The 13,597-nt window shown below is 53.9% G+C and overlaps 1 protein-coding gene across 2 annotated transcripts in view; it reads right to left on the bottom strand.

The window, feature by feature from the left end:
* Window positions 1-11,580, bottom strand: part of NR5A2 (nuclear receptor subfamily 5 group A member 2) — a 98,754-nt gene extending 87,174 nt beyond the window's left edge. The window contains exons 1-2 of one of the 2 annotated variants that reach the window (XM_075097233.1): window positions 11,289-11,579; window positions 777-914 (exon numbers count right to left, since the gene is read on the bottom strand). In XM_075097233.1, coding sequence (XP_074953334.1) covers window positions 777-914; window positions 11,289-11,352 — 202 coding nt within the window. In that variant the 5' untranslated portion in view covers window positions 11,353-11,579. Of the gene's footprint in view, window positions 1-776; window positions 915-11,288 lie in introns of both variants that reach the window. The other variant, XM_075097234.1, reaches the window with a different exon arrangement.
* Window positions 11,581-13,597: the final 2,017 nt, after the last annotated feature.

Genomic DNA, 13,597 nt, shown 5'->3' with positions numbered 1-13,597 from the left:
GGGGAAGCGGGCAGTGCCCGCGTAGCGGGCTGCCGGCTCCGAGGCAGGGAACCGACCCCACCCGGCGGCCCTCGACGGGACCCCCGCCGCCTGCCTCCCCGCAGCGCTCCGGCCCGGAGCAGGGCACCGGCAGCGGCCACGTCCCGCCCCACGGAGGCATTTCCAGCGCCAGCCGAGCTCGGGCATCCCGCTGCCCTCGCGGGTACCCCGCAAATCCGCCGCGGCGTCGGGACTCTCTGCTGCAAAGTTTCGCAGCGCCGCCGGTGCCACCTGTGCTGTGCCTGCGGGCGCCGCAGCCGCGGGGCAAAGCCCTCGGGGCCCCCATTCGGGACGTCGTGGGGCACACGGGGGCTGCTCGGCAGGGCTTCCCCGCCTAACTCCCCCTGCCATAAACTTCGAGTCAGTTTTGCGCGGACCGGGGACAAGCCCGAGCCCCCCTGGACCTGCAGCGGGGCCGGTGTCCCTGGGCAGTGCCCGGCGGGGCATCTGCACCCCGGCGAGGGCTCCCGCCGGCCAGACGCTTGACGGTTCCCCGGCCGCCGTTGCGTCTCCTGGCCGGGGCCTTGACTTCGCCGCGGCGCTGGTGCCCCGGTGCCCGCCCGAGCCACGCTGGAAGTTGGCCCGCGAAGGCAGGGGCTCGGCGGGGCGCGGAGCGGGCGGCGGCGGGGGAGCTCGCAGACAGCAGCCGTAAACTTTTTTGGCAGGACGAAGGGGCGGTTTGCCGAGGGGGGCCCGACCGTGCGCAGAGGGGGAGTGCCGTGTCTTTCCCCCCTTACCTTGCATGTTTTCCGGCATCTGCCCCTGTTCCCCATTCGACCGGGCGAGTCCCAGGGCCTCCGTCTCCACTTTGGGCAGCATGACAAGGCGGCTGCGGGCCGGGCTGGGGGCTCCGTGTCCGTCCGCGACACCAGCACCTGGACACGGCAGCACAGATTTAGCGGGAGCAAGGGGCGCTCGGCGGCCGCCGCTGCCTCTTCCTCCTCCTCCTCTTCCCTCCCTCTGCTCCACGCCAGCCCTTGCCCTGCTGCAGCGGGAGCACCGAGCGGTCCCGGCCGCCGGGAAGCGCCGCCGGGTGCCCGCGGCTGGTGGAGCCGCGGAGCGGTAGTCGGGCTGCAGGCGGCGGGGGCGGAGAGGAGAGGAGGAGGAGGAAGACCGGGGGGTGTCAGGGAGGAAGGAGGAACCCCGGGAGCCCGCAGCAGCTCCGCCCGGGGCTCAGCGCGGCGGCAGCCCGGCGCCCCGATCCATGCGGAGAGGCACAGTGCACAGGAGCGCTCTGCCGCCGCTGGTGCTGCTGGACAGGGTTCCCACCCCCGTCCCCCTCCTCCCTTCCTCCCTCCTCCTCCTCCCCCTCTTCCCCCCGCCACAAGTGCGGAGGTGCCGAGTCGGGACCTCCAGACCCGGGACCGTGGGGAGGCGCTCCCGGAGCCCGGGGGCTGCCGGGCGCGGGGGGCTCCGGTGAAGGGGGGCCCCGACACCTCCCTTGCAGCCAATAAGACAGAGGCGGGATGAGCAACACCCCCCGCGCACCGCACATACACACGCACAGGAGTACACACGCACACTCACAATCACACACACTTGCACAGCGCGCTCACCCCCTGCCCGGCTGTTAAACCGGGCTGCCGGGGGGTGGGGGGTGGGGTGGAGGGGGGCTGGGCTGCAGCCACCCCTCCCTGCCCCAGCAGAGCCCGACGGGCCTCCGGTCCCGCAAAGCCGGGCCGCAGCTGCCCTCCCTCCCGCCGTGTGCCCCCTTCCCGGAGGGCAGTCCGGCTCCGGCGCCCTTGGGACCGGCGGGGCAATGCCCCTGCCCGGGCAGCTCCGACTGCGGGAGCCCCGGCCCTCGCCTTCCCTCCGGACGGGCGGGCGGGGGTAGGCAGCCGCAACCCCTGCGCTTGGAGAACCGCAGCCCCTGCGGCCACGTTGCCGCCGCGCAGCCCCCGAGCCTGAGAAAAGCGGGCGGGAGCCGCGCTTGATCTGGCTGTACCTATTCTGGCTTTTTTGGGTCTCCCTCCCCTAAACTTCTTGCGAAATCTGTCGGTGCCAGTTGCATCGTTTGCACAAAAGCCGATGCCCTGGCAGAGCCATCGCTTGAGCAAGAGCCTGCCTTCCCTGGCTCACGGTGCAGCAAGCGACACTCGTTTCCAGGTTGTCCCAAAAAACTCGTTTCTCGCAAGCGGCTGCCTCAGCGGCGAGAGCCGGGCGGCCCCGCGGCGCGGCGTGGCGTGGCGGGGGCCCAGGGGCGGCGGGGTGCCGAGCTGGGCCGGGGGTCCGCCCGCCCCCGCTGCCCTTCCCGCCTCTGCCACGCCGGGAGCGCCCGGGGGGGCCCGCGCCGCTCCCGCTGCGGGGCGTAGGTTTGGCGATGTGGGACGGGCGGTATTTGCACCTTCGAAAGCATCCGAGCCCCCCGCCCGAGCGCTCGGCTGCCCGTACTCCTCTGACACCTCGGTCTCCGTTGGGTATATTAAAAGCTGAAAATATTTAGCGGTGAAAATTGCTTCCGATTGAAAGTGAGGTGCGGAACTGTCTCCAGCGCAGGGTATAGCATTTCCCATCGGCTGGGACAGGGTTTGCGAAAACTGACCCTTGTCGTAACTCATTAGACACTTGTGATGCTGTCAAGGTGACCGGCGGTGGGACAAGCCCACCCCCTGCACCCGGCCGTGCTCTTTCCTAGACAGTTCAAACTTTTCGCATTCAGTAACTGGAAGACGAGACCTTTGCTTAATTCAGCGCAGATCCCGAGCCAACCCAACGCCAGCACCACTGGAGTACAAAATGTCTCTTTCCTCTCTGTGCAGGGTTGCGTGTTTGGGGATGGACCCAAGGCTCAGAGAGGCTCGGACCTTCCGGGCTCCCTCCGTTCTCACCTTTTCCCCGTTCCCCTCCGGGCGGGAGGGCGAGCAGGAGAGCTCTTCATCTATATCAACACGTTATTTCTCAAGTGATAATTTCACAGTTTAGCGGTTCGCCCGCGAGTAAGTTTTAGCACGGCGACACGGCAAGCTGCGGCAGCCGCCAGCTCGATGGCCAAGGCGGGGTGGCCGAAAACCATCCCGAGGGAATGCCCTGGTCTCTAGGCAGAAGTAGGTCGGACTGAGACCCCGTCTCGACCCCTGGGGAGTTGTTCCCAGCTACATTAATTACACCCAACCCCTCTCGCCGGCGTCGCCGTGTAGCATCGCCCTGCGCGGACCCCGCTAGCTCAGCACTGGCCGTTCCCGCCGCGCAGCGGCGGCTCCGCTCCGCACCGCTCCGCACCGTACCGCACCGCTCCGCTCCCCGGGCGCCCTCCGGCAGGGGCCGGGGCTGCGGGCCGGGCGTCTTCGCGGCGCGGCGGGGTCGCGGCCCTCCGGCCTTGCGAACCTGCGGCCGGGCCGCTGGAACCTGCTGCTGGCCCGACGGGTGAGCAGAGCAGCCCGGGGGCGGCTCGCAGAGGAGCTTCGCCTCCTCGCAGCCCTTCCCCGCAGGAGAAGCGTTGTCAGAGCACCGCTCCGGCTGCATTGACAGCCGACCGTGGGGAGTTTAGTGCACACCGGCAGGACACCGCCGGGCCTGGGTCCCGCAGCCCGCGGGGCTCCGTCGGGGAAAGAGCCGGTCCCTCGCTCCCGCTGGCCGCCGGGTGGGCCACGCCGCGTGGTGACGCCCCGCCGGGGCGCTCCGCGCCGCCGCTCTCGTTACTGCTGCTCCGCGTAAGACACCCGCGTTTGAGGCGAAACCTGGGGAAGGAAAGCCCGCGTCCGGACGGGGCAGCCGAAACCAGCCCGAGCGCAGCCGGGGCCAGGCCGGCCCCGCGGGCAGCCCGGCCGGGGTGACCGCCTGTCCCCGCCGGCGGCTGGCCCGGGCCGGGCCGGCTCCCCCGGCCAACGCTCCCCCTCGGGAACGGCCCTCGCACCGGTCCCCGGGCGCTCCGCTCCTACTCGTGGGCTTAATGCCATTCTGCCGGGGAAGGGTTTGGGGAGAGTTCAAACCGTACATCGCAAAGCCACTCCCCGAGCTTTCGCTATGGATGAAAATACTTTGGAGTGGTTATTACACATCCACATTTCTCCGAAGTAACAGTTTAGGGCAGCACATACTATAAATGATACCTGGTCCCTTGTGGCTACATTTAATTTAACATGGAGTTCTAGCTCTCACGACTGCCTTGAGCAACCTTAATTACCCTTTCTTCTAATCTCTTCTCCAGTCCTAAGTTCTCCAAACTTTTTTTTTTTAATGTGATTTCTCTCCTGAGTTTGCCTGCCTTCTTCTGACTTTGCCTGAAGGTCTTGATTGACGCGTGTAATTATAATTATAAAAGATGATGGCTCGGGGAGCCTCCAGCAGCCTTGATTAGTACAAGGAGCAAGACCTGGAATATTTTATACTTCCCTATTTAAATGTATGTACATTTACATTTAAAAACCCCACTGTCTAATTTTAAATAATCTGAAGCTTCTTCCACCTCTTTGTTTTCAAGGTAGAAGGTTCTGTGTGATGGTATTTCAAGGCAAGCTCCAGTTTCTTGCAGCTTCAAAGAGGCCACATAACCTGGGCAAATTTCAAAACCCTTTTCCCTAAGCAGAGACATTTCCAACTTGGAGGGTCTGCTCGGTGAGCAACAAATAGCACGCTCCCTTCTGGCTTTGTGTCGGAAAGTGTCCCGGAGAAGGTTTGATTTATCTTCCCAGTAAGCACACTCTAGTAAAAGAGAACTTTTTCGGAGGAATGTTAAAGACAAACTTCGCAGAAGGAAATGAAATAAATAAATAAATGGAGGACTGAAACTTTTGTGCTGGGAAGTCTAAGTCCAAAGCCGATCAAAAAGACTTAGAAGTATTTAAGGAGACGAATCCACATCCTGTCCGCCTTCCTCTCCGGCTGAGCATTCCCCGTTGCCGCCAGCCGCTCTGAGCAATCACTCACTGACACCCGTGGCTTCAGCCAGGCGCGGAGCGAGAATTACCGCCACGCAGTCTGTCCCCGGCGCAGCGACACGGCCCCGGGCACAGCCTGGCACGGCCCCCCGGGCACAGGCCAGGCCCAGCCCCGGGCCCAGCCCCAGGCACTGAGCACAGCCGCGGGCACAGACGGGCGCGGCCCCGGGCACAGACGGACCCAGCCCCGGGCACGGAGCGCGGCCCCGGGCACAGACGGGCGCGGCCCCGGGCAACGCCCCGGAGGAGGCAGCGTGTGCCAGCGCGGCGGGCACAGGACCCCTCTGCCGCTGGGAAAGTTGATAACGCGAGTTTGCTGCTTCACCTCACACACCTCCCATGCCAACTTTACAAGACTGTTTACACCAGGAAGATTTAATACAGGCTCTGCTCTACCCTTTTCCCCCTCGTTTCTTTCTCGTCTTGTCTCTTTTTTCCCTTTTGCCCCATGTCTTCCCCCCTCCGCTCCTCATCATAACCAGATCACCCCTACAGTACGAAAGGGAAAGTACCTCGAAACCTTCCAAATCCCGTAGCCAACGGGCTCCTCTCATCACTTTGTAGAGGAAATATTGCTTTTAATTCCTAGGGATTCATTTGAGTCGAGGCTGTTAGTGCCTCACACTCAGGCTTTAGAAAGTAAACTGTCCCCTCTAGAGAACTGGCAAAGAGAAAAAAAAAACCCACCCCCACCCACAAACAAACAAAAAATCTCCCACAAAAATACACTTTTTTTCGGGTTTGGGTTTTTTTTTTTGATCCATTGTCAGCGAAACAAAGCGGGTGCTTCAGGCTGAGGTAGTTTCTGCATAAAACGCACACCACAGAGGATCGGTTTCCAAAGTCTATTGCCTTATCTCTGCGGCGAATCTTTCACTGTTGCCTTACGGAGGTGTCGATCCTCTCTGGTCCGAAACAGAACCATTTCCAAACACTCAGTTATTGACCGAGAAGCTGTTTTAAAAGCCCGGCCAAGCTTTCCGCTGCACGCCGGAATGCACCGCAGCCTTACGAACACCTGGCAGCCGCGTCACGCGAAGCTACGGGGGACTCCGGAGCGAGAGGAGCGAGCCGGGCCAAGTGGGTGGCAAAGCATCGCTGTGATTGCCTTCCTTTTACTGCTAAGTGAGTCATCGGTGAGGTGTCGTAACACCTCACCTCGTCCTGCCACTGTCTGCTCCGGCCCGCGGGTCGGGGCGCCGGGGCCGCCGCGCCCCCGGGCCCGCACCGCCCGCTCGGGGCGCGCTGCCTCCCGCCGGGCCGCCCGCCGGACGGCGGCACGCCTCCGGGCAGGGATGGCCACTCGTTTCTCGTGCCGAGGCAGCTTTCCGACCGAGGTTTTGCCGAACAAACTGGAAGGCGTGGAAGGGCTGAGGCCCCGCGGGTGGGGCGGGGGGAAGCGAAAGCTGCGGCACCCCCGGGCGCCCGCCGGGAGGCAGCGAGCCCTGCCCAGAGCTTGCGGGAGGGGTTCCCTGGATCAATAGCATCAGCAGCGAACCGCAGCCTTTTCCACACGGCAGCCTTTATCCATTAGGACACCAAAAGATTCAGTTCTGCAAGCAGGAACTCCTCATTCTTTTTTTTTTTTTCACCCCTCCCCGCCCTGATAAATTACACGGCTTCCGTGGGGAACACGCGTCCCAGTCCTTCTAGTCGTTCTAGTCCCGCACTGCTCGGACCTGTTGCCACTAACGGCGCGACGGGGAAAGGTGCTCGCTCTGCTCGCTGCTGCCCGCCGCTCCTGCAGCCCCCCCGAGCCGGAGGCGAGGAGGCGAATCCAAAAACCGGGGCCCCTCCCGGCGCCGGCCCGCCCCGGTGCCCGGCGGTGCGGGTCACGCTGTGCGGGCGGTGCGGAGCGGTGCGGGGGGCACCGCGGCCGGCGGGAGACGTCTCGGGGCCAGGCCGAGGGGACGCCGCTGAGGGCTTCGGCGCCCCCCTCCTCCGCCGCCAACCCACCGCCCCTTTCCAACACTGATAACGATTTACTTTTCTGATGAGGCTTTTTTGGTTCTGCCTGTGCCCTTTTGGAGCCGAATGTGGAGGAACATCTAGTTAAAAAAGCTAGAGCTGGGTCTGGAAATATAACTCCAAATATATTTGTATATAAAGCAAGGCTCCTGTCAGGGCTAAGCGCTGGTCTCTGTATCATAAGAGATAATTGATTTCTATCCTGCACAGACAGGCTTAAAAATGAAATTTCTTTTGCAGAGGCAACTGACCTTGATACGTTGGGAAAAAAAAAAAAAGGATGTTTTAGGTCTGCTTCTTCCCCCCCCCCCCCCCATGTTTTGAAGCTTGGAAAACTTTATTTTAAAATAATTTAATAGTTGATTTTTTCACACAAAAAAAAGTGTAAACTCATATAAGATTTCTCTGCACATAAGCATAGAATCATAAAACAAACCATGAGAAGATAAACTAGGCATAGTTCGTACTGAGAAATCTTAATAAGGACTGTGTACATATGCACCATGTCTGTTCATTGTATATAAGCACATATTAATATATATTAATATATAAGGTTGCACATCTATGTAATATATATAATGCAGTCATGTAATATGTGAGTAAACTCTAGACATTAATAATAATCTGGCATAAGAAGTTGTAACGGTCTTCCCCACACTGCAGCCAAACACAACTCCAGCTGCAGATAATTCTTCCCTTTCACCCTGTATAAAGACAGGTTTGAGAGCTGACCTTTAAATTACCCACACGGACGAGTGGCTGGAGGCATTTTGCCAGCGTTGGAGGTTTCCCTCTGGAGACCACAGGCATCATCATTGTTACATTGCCTCATGTATATGGGTATTTACAAACAGACTAACTGGAAAAAATCGGGTGTAAATGTGAATACTTCCTCTTTTGTAGATAGCTCATTTGCACTATAACAGCAGAAAAAGTATTTAATGGGAAGAAAATTGATGAAAGTAAAGAATAATCGCAAAAGTTCATTGTCACAAAAAAATCACCTGCAGCTCACGTCTTGCAGTTCTCACACTGCCCAAACTGTTCACTCCTCTGGAAGCTTTGCCTGCATCGTTACCATCCAAAATCCTAATCCAAGCTTTTAAAGATAATATTTGCCGTCTTTGTTATGAAATTTCATTACATATGCATTCTAATAATACTAATAATACAGAAAAACAAACCTTGCCAAACTCAAGAGCACTGATTATAACACTAAACTGCCTGAGGACATACATTAAAATTAAGATGTCAGTAAGTATTATACAAGCTGAAAAATTTCACAGTAAGAAACTACAAGTAGATTATTTTCCTTTTATATAACCATTTTTTCAAGTTAATGAAACAGTTATTTCTGTTAAATAATCATAGCTAACGCTTATAAAATTGCATGGTGTCCCAGGGACACTAAGACAAGAGGCTGATTAGAGGAAAAATAAAACTAGTCAAGTAGCTTTGTATTGCCCTGGAATCTGGTAGAAGAAAAAATCATGGCACTTCCCGTAACAATTTTCATAAGTCCATACAGTGTTCTTCATTTGGAAGATAGGATGTACTATTAAGATTTCAGGAATTCCAGCTGCTTCTTTGACTGTATGACTTACCCACCTAAAAGCAGGTGTCAACAAAGGGTAGTACCCACTCACTCCAGCTCCGGGCTGGTTGTGTTTGCTCTCCAAGGGACTGCTCCACTGCCATTAAAATTGGCGGAGTCTGATTTGCATTCATGGGAGCCAAATGAGGCCCTCCTTGCTCGGAGAAAGCTAGATCATTCTTGGTGGCACATCACTGTTTTATACCAAAAACTAACTTATCGCCAGATGGGCGAAGGCACTGGGTATGTGTCCGCCAAGCAGGTGCTCCCTGGCAAGGGCACCTCTCAGAGAGGAAAAAGCAAAGGAGGTGCTGGGAAGGACTGAACAAAAATGGAAGTCCAGGGATGGGATTTACTCTTAAGAGCACTTGGCCCTGCTACTGATTGTACTTATACCCTGGGAGGACAGCTTTTTCTTCCAAAGAATTACCTCCAAGTGCAAATAAGAACAGAATCCAGCTCCTTCCTATTTGGTTCCCCCACCTTCAAGCAGAGGCCTGCAGCTTGGTGCCGATTACATTTAACCCTTACAGGTACGTGGTGATCAGTTTACAATGCTGAGTTAGATGCACTTCTCAGGGATGTCACCATGGGCTCGGACTGTGCAGTGTCACACAAGGACAAAATCCTTCCCCTGACCCAGAGCACACAGGATTTCAGAGAATTTCACAGGATTTAGACCTACTTTTTCTGGGCCATGAACTGCAGATCTGTCCTGTCTGTGATATAACACACATATGAGTACATGTTGGAGGTATGGTGACAGCAGCGCTCTGCTAACTTATGTCTCCCACCAACCTGTTTCTCATGCACAGCTTCCCACCAACCTGTTTCTCATGCACAGCTTAGGGAATCCAGACCTACCAGTCTTTTGGAAGCCATGAAAATAGCACTTAGTTGGTCTAAATACGACAGATACGAGTGTCTTATTTTCCCCTGTCCTTGGGTTGTATCTCCTTTCACCCTGGTAACCGTCTCTGAGTGACCACTGTTCAGATACATGAGATGTATTATTATTTTACTATCCCATGATGAAGGCTGAGGACCAGGGACTCCTCCAGCACCCTTCTCTCCCTGGCAGTGAAAAAGAGCAAAAGTCAGAGCAAGGCCCAAGAAAGCGAGGCACAGCTGGGAGGCTGGAATCACCCCCCTTTTCATGTGTTTCTGGGGGCAGAGCTCTGTGAAGGAGCACCCCACACCGGTAGAGAAGCACTAAGAGGGCTTTGCCTTCTCTGTGGCTTTGCTGGGATGAGACCTCCTGGCCAGTTATGGCCTGAGCCATGTCCAACAGCCTGGGACCACCCTGTGCAAGGCCTCTGGCTGTTGAGGATGAGATGCCCTGATGACACTGCTGGAGAGTTCACATGGCTCCCTCCAAGAAGAGGCATCACAGCCCACCCTGGATTGGAGCTGGCACCAGGCACAGCCAGCCAGAAGGCAGGCAGTTGCAGGCCTGGTGGTGTGATCCACGGGGCATTACTCCTCCAGCCATCCATTTGTGTAGCCCAGTTCTTGTGTGGGAGGTGTAGGGCAGGTGAGGAGGGTAAGAAGGGAGTCCCTGGGGGCCAGCTGCCTAGGACACAGCCAAGTCTAAGGTAGGGATCCTTCCTGTGGGCACCCTTCCCTTCCCTAGGAGAAGGAGCACCTCCATACAGGAGATCAAGATCTGGTTTCAGCTATGTTTGAGGATGTTTCCTGCAGCTGTTGCTGTGCCCTCCATCCCCATGGTCCCAGAGCCTCCCTTGATGACGAAGTGCCCATATCACACCCAGCATGAGTGTGAGAGCCTTGCCTGCCATGTGATGATGCACTTTGGAGGCAAGAGGAGGAGAGCAAGCACCAGTTCCCACACATGGGCTAAAGATCCCTTCTTTTATCCTTGCCAGAAACTGCTGTGCTGAGATGCAGCCTTGCAAAACCCTGAGCCGTGAAACCTGCAGTGCTGCTGGGCTGGCTTGTGAGGAGCTTTTGGCTCTGTGAAGGACAGGTTTCCCTTGGCAAGCCATCTCCAGCCCCGGCACAGTCTGACAGGGCAGGGGATGCTATCGCTCTGCCAGAGGAAAGGCACCTTGCTCCCGGCGTCTGGTGAGAGGCAGAATGACCCAAGATAGGAAGTGCAAGGAGAAGGGCAGGGCGGTGCTGGGGAGAGGCACCCGCTGGGGCTCAGCCACAGCCGATGCAGCCCTGGCCGCCTGTGGCAGCTGAGCGTGCAATGCCCCTCACACCTGCAAGCCAGAGCAACCCGTGCCTGCTGGTGTTCTGATGGGGAGTGGGTGCTATTTCCATATGCTACTGAAAGTATTCACTTCTTCGCTGCTCTGAAGTCTTAACTGACTTTTATTATCCAGCTGACCCCCACTGGATGATGATACATCTGCATTTTAGCTATAAAAAAGAATCTGTGTTTGATATGCGTGTTACAGAAAAGACCTGAAAACATTCCTGAGGTTTTCTTCAACAAGAATAGTCAGGCCAGAAGCAATTTAAATCTGATTTTTGCAAATGTTTATGGCGAGGTGCCCACATGCACATACATACAATTTCAGTTATTAGCAATTGTAATAAAGATACTATTAATTATCCAATCATATATTTAATAACCATTATCTTTGGAGAAAAGTGTTATTCACAGAATCATCAGCTGTTTTCTTACATTTTTATATAGTATTGTAAAGTTCTTTTTCACCTAAATACACATGCAAATAAATGAGTTCTGTTGGCTTGCCCAGTTGTAATGATTTTTTCAGTTTGGACAGTCTCAAGTCTAATACATTTATGAAGAGTCTTCAAAACAGAAAACTATTACTTACCAATTGATGTAAGTCCATGTTTTATAGATTCCTGTATGATGGCTGCGTGGGAACCAGAAGACATTATTAGGTGTAAATATACAGTACCCTTAGGTGCAAGGTATACAGCATTGAGTACAGAAGAGGTGCAGCCTGTAAAGTTTTCTGGCCTTGAGACCCAGGCTATAATAACCTTCAGTGAAAGTCAGCGTGATGAACAACAACAAAAAAAATTATCCAAGAATTCAGAAAGTAACAAGCATGTCTTTGAGTGGACTCTGTACTTTTTCCAGCATTAGTGACCTGCTGTAAACCATGTATCCCATTTCATGATAGTCTCTAATCAGAAGAATTGGAACTTGTGATAGGTTTGGCACCGTCACGTGATTTTGTACAGCTTGATAAGAGAACCCTGTTATAAAGTGACAGCAAAAGAGATAAGAACTCTTGGCAGATAATGGCAGAGAAATGATTAACCTAGAGTGGAGAGGTGCTATGAAGCCCAGAGAGTGGAAGGTTGTAAAGTTGTGGGGTCATAAGATCATACTGAGTGGATGAAAAGCCATACCAACGTAAGTGTAATGACTATAAACTCAGACTTGTGACCTGTCTTCTTGATGTCATCACCTCTTTGCACAGTGGACAGCAAGCATGGTTGTTTTGGCTTCTGTAAACACTCTTTGGATGGCAAAACAAGCAAGCATTAATTCCTTAAAGGAGGCTTCTGAACGTGCTTGGGATTCTACACTCTGAGTAAGAGCACCAGCAAATCTCTGATGGTGGTTTGTCAGACAAAACCATTTTATTGCCCCAGTCCCTCAGGCTGGAGACTAGCTCCAGGTTGTAGGCATTTAGTTGAAAGCGTACTGTATTTTCTCAGTAACGAGCTTTACAGCATGGCTAAACATTTGTATCCCAGGATTATGATACACAGACAGTATTGCGCTCACCTCTAAGGCTGCAAGGTACAATACCGATTCACAGCATGTCAAACAGCTGTCAACTGTTTTGCTGTAAATAATTGTTGTAAAGGTGGGCATCTGTGTAGATGACTGGGTGATTTTTCAGCTCAGCCGTGAATAGGTCAGGTTCTGCTTTCACACCCACCAGAGGAAACACCGGGCACACTGGCTCCCTGGGTGACACCGTGCTGCATTTACAGCAGCCTGAGTGCAGTGTGGCTTCTCCTCGTGCTGCAGTGCCACTGGCAGCCTTTGCAGCTATAGCCTAATAGATTAAGTCTGCATACAGTTTGTTAGATCAGGCTCAAGTCTGAATAATCAGATGATATTTGACATTTCAAGTCTCTTGAAAAATTGAGAGAAGTTATTCCACTGTGGGCTAGATCTGAAGCCTCTTGAAGTCAGCAGGGGGTTTTCTTCTGAAATTTGCAGAAGGCTGTAAAGCAGCATATGCTCTTTTATATACTTTGTCATGATAGTTAGACTTCAATGATAAAGTGGCAGACAGGTTAGTTCGTGCTAAAACTGGACTTTTCAGGCTTCTTCTGGCCAGGGTGAGAGCTAGAGAGCAGGTCTGGAAATGGGGTTGATGGGGGAAACTGTGCAGTGACAGTACAGCCGGGAACCCTGAATTATCACTTGATCTGTGCAGTACTGCCCTCTTCTAAAGCCCCTCATAGCAAGGATGGCAGGCTGTAAAGGGATGGACTGATTTTCCAAATTCTTATTAGATAACTGCGTGTACATCTGTATGCTTTATTTACCATGCTGGAGTGTATAGATCAGACATTTGTTCACCCAATTCATAAGTCACAATCATAAATACTCATTTTGTCTATCATAAGTGCAGCAAGTAAAATCATATAGATCTGTGCATCAAAAACTTCCAGAAATCAGGTTTCTCTTCCTCTTTTTTACACTTGTAATTATACTTGTAAACTGAGCAAACTGTACCAAGCTAACTCACAGCAATGCTATGAATATTATTGAGTTGCAAAGTGTATGAAATACTTTAAAAGCTAAACATGCTATGTGAGCGTATATTCCTATTACAGGAAAAAAGTTAATTTACAAGTCTGGTTAAGCAGATACTATGAGTGCTTTTTCAGGGTCACTGATAGTTTTTATCTGTTTAGACTGAGGGAAAGCTGGAAGCTAGCTTTTACAATGGATTTCATACAAGCCTAAAGAATGTGATTCTCTGTCTATTCTAATTCATTTGGTCATCAAACAGATTTTCAATTCTATTCATAAAAAATGAAAACAATAATCTATTCCATCAGAAAAAGCATGTCTTTGGGGACTGGGGATAAAATGAATGAGAAATGCTGCAAACGTACTGTGGTTAGAAACTTTTCACTGTGTCAT

The sequence above is a fragment of the Phalacrocorax aristotelis genome, chromosome 6 (genome assembly GCF_949628215.1).
Source record: "Phalacrocorax aristotelis chromosome 6, bGulAri2.1, whole genome shotgun sequence".
Taxonomy (NCBI): Eukaryota; Metazoa; Chordata; class Aves; order Suliformes; family Phalacrocoracidae; genus Phalacrocorax; species Phalacrocorax aristotelis.
This window is presented reverse-complemented; position numbering and strand designations above follow the sequence as displayed.